Below are 21,722 nucleotides of genomic sequence, written 5' to 3'. Positions count from 1 at the left end.
GTCTAACTCAATCTTCTCAAATTTCCCCAATGTTTTCATTTTATATACAGCGCTGCTGCATATTTGTTTTGTAATAATTGCAAACCAACGTTTTCATCACTACATAAGTATCTGTGTATTTATCATAACAACCAAAATGTAAATTATGTTTTTTATTTTCATGTACGATCCCTCGCGAATCAGCTAAAATGGAAAATTCTTGCCGTAAAAAAACTTATAAAATACATTGTGCATAGATTCGAATTTACCCTTAGCGTAACGGTAATGATACCGTGTGTTTGAATTATATTTTATTAAGAGGAAATGTCAATGCCACATAATTCGCGAGATACCGCGGTACTTTTCTTGAAATTTACAACGAAACTTTTAACGGAAATTAAATTATCGCAATGTTACACCGGCTACGAAATTTTTATTTACAAATAAATACACCCAGGCCAATTTTCGCGCACTTTTTATCAGGACAAAGAAATTCATGACCAGTACCGAAATTTAACGATCTATATACCAGTTAACTGCCATTATTACCTTTGCAATGACACTAATTGGATATTTCCTAAGTGTTAAAAACAACCCCAGCCTTGTGTAAACAACATTGTCTCTAATCGACTGTTTTTCACGCTTCACTGCGTGCCATAGTAAGCCGCGAAATATGGGGTGTTGATACTAGCTAGAACTGGTTTTTTGCTTAAGTTAGCGAATACTCAGATTTTAACATGTCATTTAGTGATCATGCTCGTCGAATTTTTGGGAGCCATAGCCAAAGCGCGATATATTGGACAGCGCGATGTAACGGTCCGCGATATATCGGCGTTGCAGTGTATTTTTAAGAACGGCTTTTTGTCTGCTGGGGGATAAAATTGATTACAAACGCAACAAACTTCCTTACAATCCATGTCATCATCAGATGAGTCCGATTGAATTACATTTGTGTGTGTGACTATTCCACTTGTTGAGGGCTTTGGACTGGAGCACAATGTTTCTTTGGATTTTTTAGAAGACATGACCTCATCAATACCAACTTTTTATCCCCACGCTTTTTGAAAAAAAGGTGGGGATATTGTGGTGATCTCCGCCGTCCGTCCGTCCGTCCGTCTGTCCGTCCGTCCGTCCTGGCCACTATCTCCTCCTACACTAAAAGCACTAGAACCTTGAAATTTACACACATGGTAGCTATGAGCATATGTGCGACGGTGCACTATTTGGAATTTTGATCTGACCCCTGGGTCAAAAGTTATAGGGGTTGGGGTGGGGCCGCGTCAGAAATTATCACTCATTTTTTTAGGTTATTTTACATTTACTTCTTTATTTCTACACCGATTCACTTCAAATTGATACTGGACCTCACCTATGACAATACGGTCAATCTCAACCATGCATGGCCCCATTCCCAACCCTGGGGCGCCCCGCCCACATAGGCCACACCCACCAAAAATTTCCATTTACTATAATTTTTTCATTTCTACACGGATTCACTTCAAATTGATACTGAACTTTTGTTATGACATTAGGGTCAATCTCAACTATGCATGGCCCCAATCCCAACCCTGGGGCGCCCGCCCACATAGGCCACACCCACCAAAAAAATCCATTTACTATAAAAAAAATTTAGGTTATTTTACATTAACTTCTTCATTTCTACACTGATTCACTTCAAATTGATACTGAACCTCTCTTATGACAAAACGGTCAAACTCAACTATGCATGGCCCCGTTGCCAACCCTGGGGCGCCACGCCCACATAGACCACACCCGCCCAAAATTGCCTTTTACTATAATTTCTTCATTAATACACTGATTCACTTCAAATTGATACTGAACCTCTCTTATGACAATACGGTCAATCTCAACTATGCATGGCCCCATTACCAACCCTGGGGCACCCCGCCCACATAGGCCACACCCTCCCAAAATTGCCTTTTACTATAACTTCTTTATTTTTACACCCATTCACTTCTAATTGATACTGAACTTCTCTTATGACAATACAGTCAATCTCAACTATGCATGGCCCCATGATCAACCCTGGGGCGCCCTTGGGTCAAACATGCGGCGTGGGGATACGCGTCGGCCTCTGCCGCGCCATTTCTAGTTTATTTATGTGTTTGTCCACAGTTTGCTTTTTGACCGTTTGTTCGTTTACAGAGTGCTCCTTTTCCTGTTCGTATGCCTCGCTTCTTCAATATAAGTATGGCTTGTGATTTCTTTTTCACTTGATTTAGGTCTCTTGGGCGCATTTGGCTTGGCTTTACAAGAGGAGCTGCACTCACAGGATTTCACTGGATAAACTTGTTTTTCTGAGTACATATCCTTAAGATACGCATCCACAGCTTCTTTACCGGACTTGACAGCTTTTAATTTTTCGAAAGGATTTGTATCTCTGAAAGCCTCGCATAGAAAGAGTTTGTTTTTATTAATTGCGTCAATTTTTAAAGGGAAAATCCCAGTCTTTTTGAAGGCAGACACGATGTTGCTCGGTGTAGTTGCTTTGAGATATGCCTTGCATGCAATGTCAGCCATTTGGTACCGTGTAATAGCATGTCCGATGTTTTCGCGCATGTAGGTTGCACACTCTCTGTAATAGTACCCTTTAAAGGGTCCAAAAACGGTAACGTCCAACGGCTGTAATATGTGCGAAGTATGGGCTGGGAGCACGAAAAGAATGATGTTTTTTTATACTGCCCATTCTATCAGTGGTTTAGAAGTGTGGCTTGCATGGCCATCAAATATTAATAATATGGGTTGGTTGTTATCAAGTCCCTTTTGTACATTCCGCAGGAAGTGAAACTCGAGGTATTCTCTAAGTACTTGAGAATTAGACCATCCGGACTCTGACATTGTATACCCTGCTCCAGGTGAACTCCCTTTCATCAAATCTGGATTCTGCCTCTTGCCCTTGAATACAAAGAATGGGGGAATCGAATTTCTGATGGCATTTACACACCCTATTATGGTTGTAGTTGTCGAACGAGACAACGTTACAGCCTGTGCGTTTTCATGCAGGGGCGCAATTATGTTTGGGGGTCTGTGCTCTGGTTGGATTCCAGTTTCATCCACATTGTAGATGAACTGTGGCTTGTTGAAGAGGTCATATGTTTCCATTGTTTCTCGAAGATTTGTTAAATATTTGTCGACAGTTTCGGGTGTTGAACATTTGGCACGGCTTGTTTCGAGCGAGCTTTGTCTTACGGAACTTATTCTGGATTCCCAGCGTTTCAGAAAGTTGTTGAGCCACCGATTGCTTAATGCCTTATTGTGGGGACGCTTTCGCAGATGGAAACAAGGTCGCCTGCAACATTTTTTATCTTAGAGCTTGTGAAGCCATAGCCAAGCTAGGCAAATGTCTCCAGAAATTCCACAATGCCCAGCTCTTCTTCTTTGCAAGAAAGAGTTTTCTCATTTTTTAAAGCGCCAGCCTGTACACGTCCGGCTACCCTGTACAGAAGGGTGCCATATGGAACACCAAAAAGTACTGCTGCCTTCCTAACAGAAGTTCCTTTTCCGGTTACTTCTTCATAGGCTCTTAGCAAAGATTCCTTTGTGTACTGTCTATACTTCCCACTGAATTTTGTAGGTTAAGACTGAAATTCAAATGCATTGTACGTGTCGAGTTATAAGGAGAAAATCGTCGTTGTTCATTTGTTTCGCTTAACAATGTTTGAAATTGTAGATACCCAAAGCATATATTAATTTGTTAAAAAAAAACGCAATAAAGAAATAACTTAATAGTATGAGTAGTTATTTGTTCTTAAGCAAGTGGTGGAAAACAAAGACGATGGCACTGCAATAAAGAGCTTTAATTAACAAGGTCTTAATTGGACGTCTATTATCTTAAAATGTAATGCGTTGATCTGATTTATGAATACCCCCTTTTGAGCCCCATTAAAAACAAAGCGCTTATTTACGGAGACTTTTCTTACCTCTTCTGAGTACTGCAGCGTCCCTGACAATGTAGAAAGGTGTATTTTGATGGATGATGTATGAATTTAATGGTGATTTAAAGAAAATAAGCACGATAAATGCATGAAAAATAAGGTAATTGACATAATTTATGTTTTGTAATTCATAAATACCTGTTTAAACCGCATTTTTACGAGAGGTTGATGGAGATACAACTTCTGTTATGAGTTTTTTTAGGAAGGCTGGCGGGTGATGCGAGTGCTGGTTTTCGAAAATACGTCATAAAAAACTGATCGAACTTAGGCACCTTATCGAAATTAGGCACACAGAGGATATACAATTTTTCTCTTCTCAGAACCTGTGCTTTTTTTAAAGGTAACGTTTTTCACAATTTTTAAATACACAGATTTTAAATAAATTTTACGGTTCACAATGAAAATCGGGCCTAAAATACATTTTTACCCGTCACAGTTGTATATCGTCAAACAATTATCTGCTTAAATACGGTATAATTTGTTTTAGAAAGGGATGGGCATAGCGGTTTCTACAGTATTTTTACGCTTTTATACAACTGAAAAATGAAGTGCATGAGAAGAACTGTAACGTTTTTTTTACGAACTTTATCAATAGCAAATAAACCTCTTAACGTATAAAAACGTATTTTTCAAAAAATCAATACAGATCAATAAACAATATTACACATGATCCGTTGTATGAGTTGATCTTTTTTGCCAAAACGTTGTCATATAAACATTCGAAATGCAGAACTTTCTAAAGGTTATACCACAAACATGATAGAAGAAAATAATTGTTTTCACAATACCACTCATTTGCTTTTTTAAGATGAATTTTGAGCATTTAAATATTTAAATATTTATTTATTTTAACTCTCAATCATTAACCATAAATGGTTGAAACCTTATTTGACAAGTTTATAGTCAACAGACTATATATTGATTATTTGAACGTGGTAGTCTTATTTTATTTTTTTGTCTTTGATTAAGTTTCAGTTCATTTACAAACATTGATACTTGTATTTTTTAAGAAAAAAAGTGTCAGGGTTCCTACGCTTAATAGGGGTCAGGTTTTGAAACAACGAAATTTGTATGCGTTCTATAACGTTGTAGTCATTCACTGTAAAAATCGCCCCGGTTTTGAGGAGAGAAAAAATGTGTACGTTCTAATACGTTACAGGTGTGCAAAGGATATATTGATAAATGTGAACATTAGAAAATCTCTTGTAAAAAACAAGAATTAAAAAAAAAAAAAAAAAGTAACCCTCATCTGGGCTTAAACCACTGACCCGTGAGATAAAAGTATCGCTTAGACCACCCGTCCATCCCTGCTCATACATTGAGAGATGTTTTTTTATACTTTATAAAAATTAAAAGCAATCCTCTTAGTATCACAAAATAAAACGAAAGAACAGAACACTCCAAATAATTCAATCCTTCAGTGTTGAAACACTTTTTAAAATAATTTTCAGGTTTTTAAATCGTCAAAATATGCATATAATGGATATTTTGGAGCATGTTTAATGTTAAGTATTTCTGCTTCCTCTCTAATATCATAACTACAAAGAAAATTTGCAAATCTGAAACATCTTTTTTTAATTTGGCAATTTACCAAAACGTGAAAAGGCCCCTTTAAAGAGACTGAAGTGATGGAATGTACAGTTAATGACTCAAGGCTCTTGTTTTTGATTTTCTATTTTGTCTACTCAACAGATTTATTGATGTGAAATGATGCCAGATGAGATTAAATTACATGTTATCACGTCTATTGATAAATGATTTTAATAATTTGAATTTATTGACTTTTTGAATTAAAACCTCCACAAAAATCACTGTTTTATATGCCACAATCACGGTTCTATACATACAATAAATCTTAACAATTATGTGGTCAATTCTAACCCACATCTAAAAGGTCTACAAAACATCTATGAACTTTGAATATTCAGGTTTTTTCTACAAATGAATGGGCTTCATTGTTATCTCAGTGATAAACCATTATTGTCCCTATTTGATATACATTTTGATTTGTAACAACATATCTGTTTATTTCTTTATTTGTCAGTAGAAGAAAGTCAGATAAAATTTCATAAACGTCTAGTAATACGGATTTTTTTTACTACCCCAAGTAAAATTCTACAACCCTGAATATGGTTGGTAAATATTTGAACCCCAAAACATCAAAGTACGCCCATGTTACTGGTAAACTGTTTATTTTACACCTACTTTACTATCATTTGAAAATATTGCAACTGAAGCTTCTTCTCCATTATTTGTTAAATTTCAGGTCATTCATCTAATAATTACAAAGACAAATATGGAAAATGAAAGTAGAATAGACAACTGTAGGTCTATCTTGTATTAAAATGAAAACATAGTTCATGGTGGTTTATACATTTTAAACACAGATTCAAAAAATCAAGAATGAAAAAAACTCTGATGTTTTCAAACCATTAGTATAGATTTTTGTATGCACATCTTTTAAAAATATCATCAATTGTATTCTAATAAATTGGTATAATTATTGAAATAAACACCATTCTCCACAACAACAAAACAGATCAATCAAATAAACGTTGTAAAAAATTATAACAATAAAAGTACTTGCAACTGAACTTGTGTTTTTCTTCCAGCTTCAGAAAATTATTACAATAAAAGTACTTGCAACTGAACTTGTGTTTTTCTTCCAGCTTCAGTCTCCAAATGAAGAAAATCGAGAGTCTGCTTGCACCACAATTGCAAACTTCGTGTCCAACCCTGAAGCGTCTAAGGGACTTCTGAAGCTCAATGTTGTGAGGATACTTGGGCCTTTGGTTCTTGATCCCAGTTGGGAGATTAGACATCGGTCCTTGGGGGCACTTAGGTGAGGGCTGCATTGCTTTGATTTTATGTACAGAAAAGTAACAAATCGCAATCATTTTGATTTATCAACTTTAAAGAGTTTCATAGTATTCAGTGCATTTATTCAATATTTTTTTTTACCTTTTCACAGATTTTTGAATTATTTGAAAAGGGTTATTAAATTTTTATAAAATCCTCTTAATTACCAGTTTATTGTTCCTTACCGGTTTCACCGGAGGGGACTTATGGTTTGCGCTCTTTGTGTCAGTCAGTCTGTGTGTCCGTCAGTCGGTCACACTTTTCTGGATCAATGCGATAACTTTTAAAGTTCTAAATATTTTTTCATGAAACTTGCAATATGGATAGATGGCAAGATGGACACTATGCACGTCATTTCATTTTGTTCCTGCGTCAAAAATTCTGGTTGCTATGGCAACACATAAAAAAATAATTCTGACAATGATGGAGCCTGTAGGGGACATATATGGCTTGGCAATAGTCTTGTTAGATATACAACTAATTTTTAGCATAATAACATTGAGAAAATATGAGATTTACTAGTACCCCTGTATTTTCTCAATGCAATTCACTAGACACCCAGAATGAAACTACGCCTTCACCGGGAAAACTATTCTCACTTCAGAAATCTCAGTGTAGATGGTGGGGAGGAAGTGTGTGCAGAGATGATAAGGAAGGACATTCTTACTCCAGTTTTGGCCCTTATTAAACAGGTAAAACTTTCAATATTAACTATTGCATGATTGTAAGGCCAACTTTTTTTAGCTTTTGTTTTATGGGAATCAATACACTTTGTTTTTACCACATAAAAGTAAAAGTAACAGTGTGAAATTGTAAATGTTACTTTCAAAGTTATTTGGATAATACTTTCAAAATTATTTGGATAAAATACATAAAACATGTACTAGTATGGCAATGAACAGGTTTGAAAAGTGATATAAATATACACATATTAATTGAATGTTTTTCAGTAAGTGAGTATTTTCATTAAATTATATTTTTCAATTCTTCGCTTAATTTTTTTTTTAAATGCTTTATTTTGACATTTTAGTGATTATCTGTGTTGATCGGTGTTTAAAATCAACCGTATGTTTATTTAATCTCTCCTGACTCAATTTTAAAATAAAAGGTCCCATAAAACAAATGATACAAAAGTTATGACCTTTATAGTGTGTTAAGTTTTTGGTACCCTTAAACTGGTTTACCCCTTTGCATGCTGGGAAATTTGTCATCTGCTAAAATGTCGTCTGCTGAATTTCTAAAATTAGCATTTTCTTCGATTTTTTTCAAAGAATACTATCAGAATAGCAAACAGATTGGATCCTGATGAGATGCCACATTTTGTGGCGTCTCATCTTGATCCAAACTGTTTGCAAAGGCCTTTAAAATTCGGTTCCAGCGCTGTAAGGGTTAAACCCACAAAATGTTTGAATTGCCTTGACCATTCTAAGACAGAGACCTCAGTTTTAATTCATTGCTATTTGTGTCAGTCATATTGTTTTGCCCAGTGTTTTATTGTTAGGTTTATAAGATAAAGGACCTTGTCATTACTTATGATAAGAATATTCTTCTGCTGATTCATTAACCCTTTGCATGCTGGGAAATTTGTCATCTGCTAAAATGTCGTCTGCAGAATTTCTAAAATTAGCATTTTCTTCGATTTTTTTTCAAAGAATACTATCAGATTAGCAAACTGTTTGGATCCAGATGAGACGCCACGTTTTGTGGCGTCTCATCTGGATCCAAACTGTTTGCAAAGGCCTTCTAAATTCGGTTCCCGCACTGAAAGAGTTAAACTTTGAAAATGAAAAACACAACAACACCAGTTAAGTACACATGTTACTTGTATTTCCAGATTCCCAATTCAGATGTTTTTGGCAGCAAGTTCTCAGAACGATTCAAACAGTCCATTTTTGAGGCGTACACCCATGCATTCTACCTGCTCCTGTATTTGTGGTAAGTGAGATGTTTATTCATGTGCACATTGATTTAATTTGCAGCACAGACAATACTATTTCTCTGTTCCTGTGTTTCTTTAATAGTAAGTAATTATGTTTAAATAAGAAAGGATAAAAAATCATTATTTTTAACCAGGTTTTCCGAAGGAAAAAACTGGTTATTAGATTGGCGAATGCGGGCGGGCTGGCTGGCTGGCGGGCTGGCGGAATAAGCTTGTCTGGGCCATAACTATGTCGTTCATTGTCAGATTTTAAAATCATTTGGCACATTTGTTCACCATCATTGGACGGTGTGTCGCGCGAAATAATTACGTCGATATCTCCAAGGTCAAGGTCACACTTTGAGTTCAAAGGTCAAAAATGGCCATAAATGAGCTTGTCCGAGCCATAACTATGTCGTTCATCGTCAGATTTTAAAATCATTTGGCACATTTGTTCACCATCATTGGACGGTGTGTCGCGCGAAATAATTACGTCGATATCTCCAAGGTCAAGGTCACACTTTGAGTTCAAAGGTCAAAAATGGCCATAAATGAGCTTGTCCTGGCCATAACTATGTCATTCATTGTGAGATTTTAAAATCATTTGGCACATTTGTTCACCATCATGGGACGGTGTGTCCCACGAAAGAATCACGTCAATATCTCCAATGTCAAGGTCGCCACGACTAAAAATAGATTTAAAAAAAAAAAAAAAACTTACAAAGGGGGTTAATTTTTTTTGGTCATTTCAAAAGTTCAGTTTGAGTTTTCTCCCTTTATCAGATTTTTTTTTCACAATGAAAACCTGGTTTTGTGACAATTTTGTCCCTTGTTTTTTAATGGGGTGTGTTACAATTAATGTAGGTGCCATTTTAGTCTGCTAATGTTTCATGCTGAACTTCAGCCCCAAATTTAATTCCACTCATAAGGTATAACACTTTCTCCTTTTATGGACATTTTATTTAATAGAAGTCTCTTAAACAAAAATCCAATCTTCAATTGAAAGTGTCGTCCCTGACTAGCCCTTTCAGTGCTGGAACCGAATTTTGAAGGCCTTTGCAAACAGTTTGGATCCAGATGAGACGCCACAAAACGTGGCGTCTCATCAGGATCCAAACTGTTTGCTATTCTGATATTATTATTGAAAAACAAATCGAAGAAAATGCTTATTTTAGAAATTCAGGAGACAACATTTTAGCAGACGACAAATTTCCCAGCATGCAAAGGGTTAGCCTGTAATAACTGCACATGCCAATCTGGGACAATACTTTTTGCGATTGCATTAATCCACATTTTCCCAGAGCGAGGCTGAACCATATTCCTCGACCTTTGACAATGGTCTGTTAACCCTTTGCATGCTGGGAAATTTGTCGTCTGCTGAAATGTTGTCTGCTGAATTTCTAAAATTAGCATTTTCTTCGATTTTTTCAAAGAATACTATCAGAATAGCAAACAGTTTGGATCCTGTTCTGTTCTGTGGCGTCTCATCTGGATCCAAACTGTTTGCAAAGGCCTTCAAAATTCGGTTCCAGCACTGAAAGAGTTAACTTATAATCAGTATTTGTTTCAGTGAAAGCAGCAGCATAGCAGTATCACAGTTCAACAGAGAAGCTCTTCAATCAACCATGTGCCTTCTGCTGAACTCTGATGAGGTGCCTACAGATCTGAAGATAGCTGTGTGTAAGGAGGAATTGAGTTTAAGTTCGTCATTTGGTCTTAGTTGTCTATTTTAACATTAGTTTTATAATGATTGTTTTGATATTAATAACCATCCCCATGTCCTTTTTATCCCCCGCCATAGGCGGAGGGATATTGTTTTGGCGTTGTCCGTCCTTCCATCCGTCCGTCCGGCACTTTTGTGTCCGGAGCCATATCTTGTTAGTGTTTTGGCAAATTTCAATGAAACTTGGTATGAGTATATATATGGATAAGAGGATGATGCACGCCTAATGGCATTGTACAACATCTGTTAATAATAGAGTTTTGGCCCTTTGTATCTTGGAAAGATGCTTTTTTGTGTCCGGAGCCATAAATTGGAAGTGCTTTGGCGGATTTCATTGAAACATGGTATGAGTATATAAATAGATAAGAGGATGATGCACACCAAATGGCATTGTACACCATTGGATAACTAAGGAGTTATGGCCCTTTGTATCTTGAAAAAATGCTTTTTTGAGTGTCAAATATAACACTTTTGTGTCCATAAGCATATTGGCGGGGGATATCAATTTAACAAATTTGCTTGTTATTTTATAAGTTGCACAATGATATCATAATATAATATCAAGTTGCATTCACTGATCGTGGCGACCTATTAAGTGGCAGGTCAAGGATTCAAGTCTCAAAGGGACTCGTTCTGACATGGCAGGTAGCATGGCCTGTTTTATGAAGTTGTCCTGATTGCCTTCCAGTCAGGCATATTAGTGATACGGCTGCCTGGTTAGTTGTTACATGCACTTGTTATCTTGGAGACCCATGTTCAAATCCCACACACAGCATATGTATGTTGGTTGGTAGTCACCAAACTGGACAGGTCCGGTTTCCTACAGGTAATCCTGTCACCCGTTCCTCACAGCACAAGACCACACCAAAAATAATTATTTCAGAAAAATATTGATTGCTGGAACCGGCAGCTATATTTCAGAATACTACCTTAGTTTCTTGGGTCTAGTAAGTTGACGACAGGGCTTGGAAACTCTCTGGGTTCTGTTTTAATGCAGTTTCAGATGCGGAATGAACTTTGAATGAATTACAGGGCTTGGTCACTACTAGTATCCAAAGCTCAGGTGTGGAATAAACTTTGAATTTCAAAATGCACACTTTCAGGTGAATTCCTACACATGGTTTCAGAAGACAACACAGAAGTATCAACCCTGGAGTTGGTGACATGTATTCAGAGACTGGTGTCCCTGCCTTTGATCAGTCCAGAATACATGGTGATGGTGATGCTCGCAGCAGGTATTGGGGATTCTGTTCCTTGTTTCTAGTATATTTCGACCATTTTGTAAATGTTAACCCTTTGCATGCTGGGAAATTTGTCTTCTGTTGAAATGTCATCTGCTGAATTTCTAAAATTAGCATTTTCTTTGATTTTTTTCAAAGAATACTATCAGAATAGCAAACAGTTTGGATCCTGATGAGACGCCACATTCTGTGGCGTCTCATCTGGATCCAAACTGTTTGCAAAGGCCTTCAAAATTCGGTTCCCGCACTGAAAGAGTTGATGTGTATGTTTAATGATATTTCAGCAGACTTTGAAACTGGTTTAGGGCATTTTAAATATGGCTGCCACGAAATGGGGTAGTTTCCTTTAAATTGCTTAAGTGAAACTTTCTGAACACTCTAGAGGTAGCGTTTTTATACACGCAGGGGGAGGGTATACTAGAGTCACTCTTTTGGTTGTTCGGTCAGTTGGTTGGTCGGCTTGTCTGCAAATGTTTTTTTGGATGGAATCACTTATAACATTTCTTAAGTGATGAAACTTAAAATGTCATAAATACCATACAGTAAAAATGTGCAAGACATGCAGAGGCGTATCCAGAAAATTTTCAGAGGGGGGGCTCAACAGGGGAGGGTGCGGGAGGGGTGTCCCCTTGCGTCGTCGATTTTTTTTTAAATGGCACATTGAAATGATGCGATTTCCTGCTATCTAATCAGCATTTTGCAACGATAAAAGTGCATGTGAAACAAATAAGAACTTGAGTTCACACATCAAGTGTGACAGACACACGGACAGACAGACACACAGGGGTAAATCAAATGTCTCTCAAACCACTAAAGAGGTGGGAGACATTATCTTTATCCATAACTTTTTTAACGGAGTTAGATGGGTGGACCTCCTATTTAACCTCGTTGGATTTCCTACTAGGTCAACTTAGGTACAACATAAAAATGTTTATGTCCATGTCCCTATGAATGGAAAGCAGGCACACAGCGGACAACCTGTCCTGACCCATTGATGATCTTAGTTTTGTCTTAACAAGTCCTTGGGCACTGATACTCCTTTCACACTCGCATAATTTGACAGGGAACACACATGATATGGACAAAACAGTGTAAATGGTGGGGTACAGCTGGGAATCACAATGTGCAAAAGAGCCCTGAAGGGAAGTAGGTGGGTTAGGTACACCTTTCCACCTAGCCTGCCATTTAAACATTTATCTATAGCTAAATGTATGGATGAATTTCATTAGTTGAATGTATCTTCTTCAGCCAATCAAATAGCGCAGTTTATTACTTACAGTCAATGAAGCGTGCACTTTAGCTGACGAAGGTTAGATCGTCTGTACACATGCCTGGGGGCTAATCACACAAATCGACAGCTGTTTATGACTTAATTAGGGACATATGACAGGAAATACACAAGTGGATTGAAACTGTTAGGGTCTCATTTTTATTAAAAATCGTGTCTAGCCAGCCAGCTGGGGGGTTGGGGGGGCTTTAGCCCCCTAGCCCCCCACCTAAATACGCCTCTGACATGTTTTATATCCCTGCAAATACAGTTCTTAGGTTTGTAAGAATTTTCAGGATCTCTCAAAAGACACAAAGTACTTGTTATTCCCTGGAAACTGACTGATTGAAGCCACACACCTTGAAATGAAAGTAAATTTAAGTATAAATTAGAAATATATTTTATCTATGCCAATTAGAATATATCTAGTGGTAACAAGGTAGAAATCCGTCTTTTTTGCGCTTTAAAACTTAAAAATAATCACGTTTGTTGAAATTGATGTATACATCTAGAAATCCTACATTCTGTTTTAAAAGTGGTACCGTTTGAAAAAAAAAAATTACTTGCTAACTAGGCTATAGATTTAATTTTATCTATGCCAATTAGAATATATCTGGTGGTTACAAGGTAGAAATATGTCTTTTTGCGCTTTAAAACTTAAAAATAATCGCGTTTGTCGAAATGTACGTTTACATATAGAAATCCTACTTTCGGTTTTATTTTTATTTTTTTTAAATAAATTACTTGCTAACTAGGCTATAGATTTAATGAATATTTTGCAGACTTTCAAATTACATCTATATGTATTGATTAACATGTATTTAATTTCAAGGTGCGTGGCTCTAAGGCTTTTAAGCTTAAATGCATTGGTTTAAAGTAAAGTGACCAGGGTTTGCTGTGATGAACACATGCTACGCCTTTGAGGCTATACAGCAGAATGAGACAGAATTTGTTCTGAGTAAATCCCTAATCATCTGGTATGAAACCATTTACCCCATATATAAAAGAAGGAGGCATATATTAAAATATTTGTTACCTACATGTTCTCAATAAATCTCAGGTCTCAGCAACAAATATTGAAGCAGTTTGCTTGTGGGCTATTTCTAAGTCATATCAATAGTCAACAAAGGTCGCCATGGCGTAATGGCTGTGGTGTGCAATTAGCGCCATGGAGGTCATGGGTTCAATCACCACTGTGGGAGCATTGCTTATATCTTCCCCACAGACACCAATTACTGGTTCTACCCAGTAAACAGACTTGAGAGCTTTTCAATAAGCCTGAGACTCTTGGTGCAACCACGCTGAAATAAATAGGTTTTACCAAATCAAAAGGCTTAGACTAATCAATAAAGGGTCTTTTGAATGTTTATAGGAGTATTAGTTAACCTGGAAGATTCTAATTTAACCACTGGTGGGACGGACCAGTTAATTGCCATGGTAACACGGGTGTCAGAGGTTCTAGAGGTCAACGCAGAGGTCATGATGGCCAAGCATGGTGCTAACGGGGCGCTTGCAGGGCATCCACAGGGTGATGATTCAAATACCCAGAACACAACAGAGGTAGGTTGTAATACAACATTATTAAACAGTTTTGTATTCAATGCAATGAAATATTGGACATACCATATTGAACATCCCAAAAGGATTGGTAATTTTATATCATTTGGTGTTATTTGTCAATGTAGGTGATTGAGGTATAATAGTGCTTAAAATTTTGACTTTATCAGCATTATGAAACAGTTTTGTTATCAGGTTCAATATTAGCAGATATTTTCTAAAACATCTGTCATTGTTTAGCAAGCAGCATAGTAATGAATGAAACCAACAATCCAAAAACTGTAGCATAAATCTTTGAAAAAAAATTAACAACGTTATGTCATTTTGAGGAACAGTTACTAAACTACAGCTACGCGGGGAAATTTCGGTTGATCTAGAGCAAAACAGCAGGGTGCCTTGCAGTGTTCATTGTTGGTTACTTCTTGAGTGTCTTCTGGTTAATACAAAGAAATGTTAACACATGTTAAAACTTGCTTTCGCAAATAATCATTGGCAAATTTATTTAGATCATTTTTAGCGAGGCTGTTTTCAGAGAAAACCCGAGCTATTGTCATAGCCAGCTCGTCCGCCGTCCGACGTCTGCCGTAGGCGTCGTGCTAAAACCTTAACATTGGCTCTAAAATCAAAGTGCTTCCACCTACAACTTTGAAACTTCATATGCAGATGCACCTTGATGAGTTCTACACGCAACACCCATTTTTGGGTCACTAGGTCAAAGGTCAAGGTCACTGTGACCTAATGTCAAACTTTAACATAGGCTCTAAAATCAAAGTGCTTCCACCTACAACTTTGAAACTTCATATGTAGATGCACCTTGATGAGTTCTACACGCCACACCCATTTTTGGATCACTAGGTCAAAGGTCAAGGTAACTGTGACCTCTAATATCAAACTTTAACATAGGCTCTAAAATCAAAGTGCTTCCACCTACAACTTTGAAACTTCATATGTAGTTGCACCTTGATGAGTTCTACATGTCACACCCATTTTTGGGTCACTAGGTCAAAGGTCAAGGTCACTGTGACCTCTAATGTAAAACCTTAACATTGCCTCTAAAATCAAAGTGCTTCCACCTACAATTTTGAAACTTCATATGTAGATGCACCTTGATGAGTTCTACACGCCACGCCCATTTTGGATCACTCTGTCAAAGGTCAAGGTCACTGTGACCTCTAAAAAAATAAAAAATAAAAATAAATTTCTGACAAGCTTTCGCAGCCGAGCGTGGCACCCGTTATGCGTTGCTCTTGTTTAGACTATCAATTTTCCTAGATATATACAATCATTAGATATTGTCACTAGAATTGTAAGCTTTTAACACTGTCCATTTTAAGCAGTACCCTGTACCTTTTAAGGAATACCCTGTACATTTTAAGCAGTGCCCTGTACATTTTAATCAGTAACCTGTCCTTTTAAGCAGTACCCTGTACATTTTAAGCAGTGCCCTGTACATTTTAATCAGTAACCTGTCCATTTTAAGCAGTACCCTGTCCTTTTAAGCAGTACCCTGTACATTTTAAGCAGTGCCCTGTACATTTTAATCAGTAACCTGTCCATTTTAAGCAGTACCCTGTCCTTTTAAGCAGTACCCTGTACCTTTTAAGCAGTGCCCTGTACATTTTAATCAGTAACCTGTCCATTTTAAGCAGTACCCTGTCCTTTTAAGCAGTACCCTGTACCTTTTAAGCAGTGCCCTGTACCTTTTAAGCATTACCATGTACCTTTTAAGCAGTACCCTGTACCTTTTAAGCAGTACCCTAAACCTTTTAAGCAGTAACCTGTACCATTTAAGCAGTACCCTGTACCTTTAAGCAGTACCATGTAGCTTTTAAGCAGTACCCTGTACCTTTAAGCAGTACCCTGTACCTTTTAAGCAGTACCTTTTACCATTTAAGCAGTACCCTGTACCTTTAAGCAGTACCCTGTACCTTTAAGCAGTACCCTGTACCTTTTAAGCAGTACCTTTTACCATTTAAGCAGTACCCTGTACCTTTTAAGCAGTATCATGTTCCTATAAGCAGTACCATGTACCTTTCAAGCAGTACCCTGTACCTTTTTAGCAGTACCCTGTACCTTTTAAGCAGTACCATGTACATTTTAGCAGTACCCCATACCTTTTAAGCAATACATTGTACCTTTTAAGCACTAACTGTACCTTATAGCAGTACCTTGTACCTTTTAAGCAGTACTCTGTACCTTTAAGCAGTACCTTGTACCTTTTAAGCAGTACCCTGTACCTTTTAAGCACTAACTGTACCTTTAAGCAGTACCCCGTACCTTTTAAGCAGTACCATGTACCTTTTTGTGATGCTATATATTTTCATAATCTGTGGTCTTAATCTTTGACTATTGGCAAATAAACAACCATATTCTTCCACGGTATTTCAGGAAGAGGAAGGCCTTTCTAAGAAATTTTCAGACACAGAGACTGTTCTGAAAGCACAGAAGATTGCACTCGAGATCGTAGCTAACCTGTGTTGTTCAGATGGTAGGTGCTCTAATTATCGCTCGCCAATAGTCGCCGCTTTGCTGTCCGTGTGTGCGTCTGTCTGTCTGTGTGTCCGTCCTTGCACAATTTTTGTCCGGGCTATTTCTCAGCAACTAATGACCGGAATTCAATGAAACTTTATGGGAAGCTTTACTACCAAAAGGAGATGTGCATATTATCAGCGGGTTCTGGTCGGATGATTTTTCACAGAGTTATGGCCCTTTGAAATTTTCCACTAACTGTACATATAGTGCAATTCTTGTCCGGGCTATTTCTCAGCAACTAATGACCGGAATTCAATGAAACTTTATGAGAAGCTTCACTACCAAGAGGAGATGTGAATATTATCAGCGGGTTCTGGTCGGATAATTTTTCATAGAGTTATGGCCCTTTGAAATTTTCTATAAAAAATTCTTGTCCCCCCAACTACTGTGCCCTTAAGACGTTTCCTTTTATCTGACTATATAGTGCAATATTGTGACAAAAAAAAAACACTTTGGGGAGCATCACCCGTCTCCGACGGTTTCTTGTTGTATGATGTAACTCTTCAGGCCTATATTTCGAATACGATGCAAGATTTTAACATGAACCTTCATTTATTTGGCAAGGGGTATCAATTAAACGAATTTGTTTGTTTTATTGTCCTTAGATAAATGCTTGAATGCAATAAGGCACAAATTCTATGTGATATGGAAGTTTATTTTGTGTTTGGAAAAAGCGCAAGTGTGAATCTAGTAAATTTGAAGAATTCAATTATACTGTGCTCAAGTGATTAACAATATACATGTATATATAACAGTTATGTACATGTAGTTTTTTTTATAAAAAACTAGCCATTGATAAGCTTATATTTGTTGTTGACTTATTGCCCTTTTTTTTTGGATACCATTTACATTAACACTTTCAATTCCTTACTATTTATCATGGTAGCTAGGGTAACAGTATTTGCATGGCAAATACAGATAATCTAGTAAAAACTCATTACATGTAGCCAAATTTTGCAAATTTATATGTTTTGATTGATGTTTAAAGGCCTATAGTATATTAATGAAAGTAATCTTTACTACTCAAAACCTATTAGTCTTGAAAGGCCATTGCAGGCAACAACCTAATACTATAGGTAAGCACAATTCTATATACTAGCATTTAAGAAATTTACTAAAACTTTCATATTTGTGTTTGACTACAGGTCCATATGTTCTGAATTTTACTTAATCATAAAAATCCACTAATTGTCTTCAGTTTTTAGTTGAATTTTTGAAAATGGATATCATGGTTTTTGTAATTAAAATGGTGACTGCTTAGAGTTCAGGAAGTCCAGGGTTTGAACCCTATTCTTGGAGTGTTGTGAAGATCTGTACTTGTATTGCTGTACATGAGGTCATCTTAACTCTTTCAGTGCTGGAACCGGATTTTGAAGGCCTTTGCAAACAGTTTGGATCCAGATGAGACGCCACAGAACGTGGCGTCTCATCAGGATCCAAACTGTTTGCTATTCTGATAGTATTCTTTGAAAAAAACACGAAGAAAATGCTAATTTCAGAAATTAAGCAGACGACATTTTAGCAGAAGACAAATTTCCCAGCATGCAAAGGGTTATAAGCCTAAGGCCCTCTATGCAGTTAAGGAAAAGTAAATAAACTATAACGAACTATCCAGCTTATTCGTATTTGTATTCTTTCCATCTTGTTTTCTGATGAGTATTTTTAATTCGTTTTGAATGTGCTAGTAAAGTGTTATTTAAAAAACATTTATGATAATTATTTCGACGTGAAGTATAGTAAAAATATATTAACATTTTTTTCCTGTAAGCAATATAAAAAACAACCAAGGGAGCTCCTTTTACTTTAAAAATTAACGAGTTTTTAATGAAGGTGATATTCAAACATAGTGCTGTTACCAGTTTATATATTATTAGATAGCATTTATATCCATGTTTATTTTTTAAAGCCACACATCTTGAAATGAAATACATGTTAATCAATACATATAGATTCATTTTGAAAGTGTGCAACATTGTCATTAAACCTATAGCCTAGTAAGCAAGTAATTTATTATTATTTTTTAAATTTTAAAACCGAAAGTAGTATTTCTATTCGTATAAATACATTTCGACAAACGCGATTATATTTTGGTTTTAAAGCACAAAAAAGACAGATTTCTACCTTGTAACCACTACATATATTATAACTGGCATAGCTAAAATTAAATATATAGCCTAGTTAGCAAGTAATTCATTATTTTTCAAACGGTACCGCTTTTAAAACCCAAAGTAGGATTTCTGTTCGCAACGTCCATTTCGACAAACGCGATTATTTTTTAAGTTTTAAAGCGTAAAAAGACAGATTTCTACCTTGTAACCACTAGATATATTATAACTGGCATAGATAAAATTAAATATATAGCCTAGTTAGCAAGTAATTCATTATTTTTCCATCGGTACCGCTTTTAAAACCAAAAGTAGGATTTCTGTATGTATGCGTCCATTTCGACAAACGCGATTATTTTTAAGTTTTAAAGCGCACAAAGACAGATTTCTACCTTGCCATAAGTAAATTCACTTCTAGTGGAACATATCATGGAGACATGCGTCTTTCTACCGATTTATTTCTCATACATACGAAGACGATGACGAATACATAGACGAAGACGTATTCGTATGTATGAGAAATAAATCGGTAGAAAGACGCATGTCTCCATGATATGTTCCACTAGAAGTGAATTTACTTACAAATCTCGATTGTGATGTTGTCCACAAATGTTGTACAAATATTGTTTTTATCAATGAACGTTATGACCTCAATAATATGACGTAAAACACGTAAATGCACGTGACGTTGTGGCGAGAAACAAGAGCGTAGGTTCTTATACTTGTAATCACCAGATATATTCTAATTGGCATAGATAAAATTATATTATGTTTCTCATTTATACTTAAATTTACTATGCCATGCATTTCATTTCAAGGTTTGTGGCTTTAACAAATGAAAATATATTTAAACATTTATGTTAAACAAATAATGCTTGTTTGATAACAGATACTATTAAGCACATGTTTTCAAAACGTTTATAAGTTTCAAGTATTAGGATATACTGACAGATTGTTTTACACTTGTAAGAAAAATACCACTAAACACAAAGTAAACTTGTTTGAAAAACTCGTTTTGAACACTGGTTATGTTTTTTTTTCCAGATGATGGTTGGGAGGATATGAACAGCAGCGAGGGAAGCAGTGATGATGCAATGGAGGTTGCAATGGAAGGGGAGGCAACTTTACCTGCTGATGATATGGTAGAATTTTATTTATGTGTATGCCCCTCCTTCTCGGACTGTCCGTACGCGTCTGTCCGTCTGTCTGTCTGTCTTTCCGTCACACTTTGTGTTTAGGTTTTGCATTTAGGTTTCGAAAAATGCTCATAACTTCTATGTCGCTTCAGATAGCAACTTGATATTAGGCATGCATGTGTATCTCATGGCACTGCACATTTTGAGTGGTAAAAGGTCAAGGTCATTCTTCAAGGTCAAAGGTCAAATATATGGTTTCAAAGCGGTGCAGAATGGGGCATTGTGTTTCTGACAAACACATCTGTTTTTAGCTCATCTATTTTTTGAAGAAAAAAAAAGAGCTATTGTCATCACCTTGGCGTCGGCGTCAGCGTCAGCGTCTGGTTAAGTTTTGTGTTTAGATCCACTTTTCTCATAAAGTATTAATGCTATTGCACTTCAAACTTGGTACACTTACTTACTATCATGAGGGGACTGGGCAGGCAAAGTAAGATAACTCTGGCTTGCATTTTGACAGAAATATGTGCCCTTTTTATACTTAGCAAATTGAAATTGTTGATTAAGTTTACTTTAGGTCCATTTTATTCCTTAAGTATCAAAGCTATTGCTTTCATACTTGCAACACTTACTAACTATCATAAGGGGACTGTGCAGGCAAAGTTTTGTAACTCTGACTGGGATTTTGACAGAATTATGTGCCCTTTTTATACTTAGAAAATTGAAAATTTGGTTAAGTTTTGTGTTTAGGTCCACTTTATTCCTAAAGTATCAAAGCTATTGCTTTCATACTTGCAAATTTTACTTACTATCATAAGGGGACTGTGCAGGCAAAGTTATGTAACTTTGACTGGCATTTTGACGGAATTATGGGCCCTTTGTACTTGAAAATTTGGTTAAGTTTTGTGTTTTGGTCCACTTTACCCCTAAAGTATCATAGATATTGCTTTCATACTTGGTCCACTCGCAAACTATCATAAGGGAACAGTAAAGGACAAGTTGCATAACTCTGGTTGTCATTTTTACGGAATTATGGCCCTTATTTGACTTAGTAACTTTGAATATATGGTTACATTTTGTGTTTAGATCCACTTTACTTCTAAAGTATCCAGCTTATTGCTTTCAAACTTCAAATACTTTCATGCTATCATGAGGTTACTGTACCTGGCAAGTTGAATTTTACCTTGACATTTGAATGACCTTGACTCAAGGTCAAATTATTAAATTTTGCTTAAATTGCCATAACTTCTTTATTTATGATTAGATTTGATTGATACTTTGTCAAAACAACTCTTACCTGACATACAACTATAGACTCCACCCAAACCATCCCCCATGCCCCCCCCCCGAATCCCCCCCCCCCCCCAGTTTTTTTTTAAAGATCATTACTAAATCTCAACCACACCCTCACACTATACCCCCCACCCCCAAATTTTTTTTCTTCAAAAATGG

At 36.5% G+C, this 21,722-nt stretch overlaps 1 protein-coding gene across 1 annotated transcript in view; it reads left to right on the top strand.

The window, feature by feature from the left end:
• LOC127844684 (HEAT repeat-containing protein 3-like) overlaps positions 1–21,722 on the top strand; it is a 43,559-nt gene that overhangs the window by 1,635 nt on the left and 20,202 nt on the right. Inside the window, exons 2-9 of the mRNA XM_052375111.1 lie at positions 6,605–6,777; positions 7,399–7,486; positions 8,629–8,729; positions 10,283–10,392; positions 11,539–11,670; positions 14,316–14,503; positions 16,889–16,988; positions 20,182–20,279. Coding sequence (XP_052231071.1) covers positions 6,605–6,777; positions 7,399–7,486; positions 8,629–8,729; positions 10,283–10,392; positions 11,539–11,670; positions 14,316–14,503; positions 16,889–16,988; positions 20,182–20,279 — 990 coding nt within the window. The remainder of the gene's footprint in view (positions 1–6,604; positions 6,778–7,398; positions 7,487–8,628; positions 8,730–10,282; positions 10,393–11,538; positions 11,671–14,315; positions 14,504–16,888; positions 16,989–20,181; positions 20,280–21,722) is intronic.

The sequence above is a fragment of the Dreissena polymorpha genome, chromosome 9 (assembly GCF_020536995.1).
Source record: "Dreissena polymorpha isolate Duluth1 chromosome 9, UMN_Dpol_1.0, whole genome shotgun sequence".
Taxonomy (NCBI): domain Eukaryota; kingdom Metazoa; phylum Mollusca; class Bivalvia; order Myida; family Dreissenidae; genus Dreissena; species Dreissena polymorpha.
This window is presented reverse-complemented; position numbering and strand designations above follow the sequence as displayed.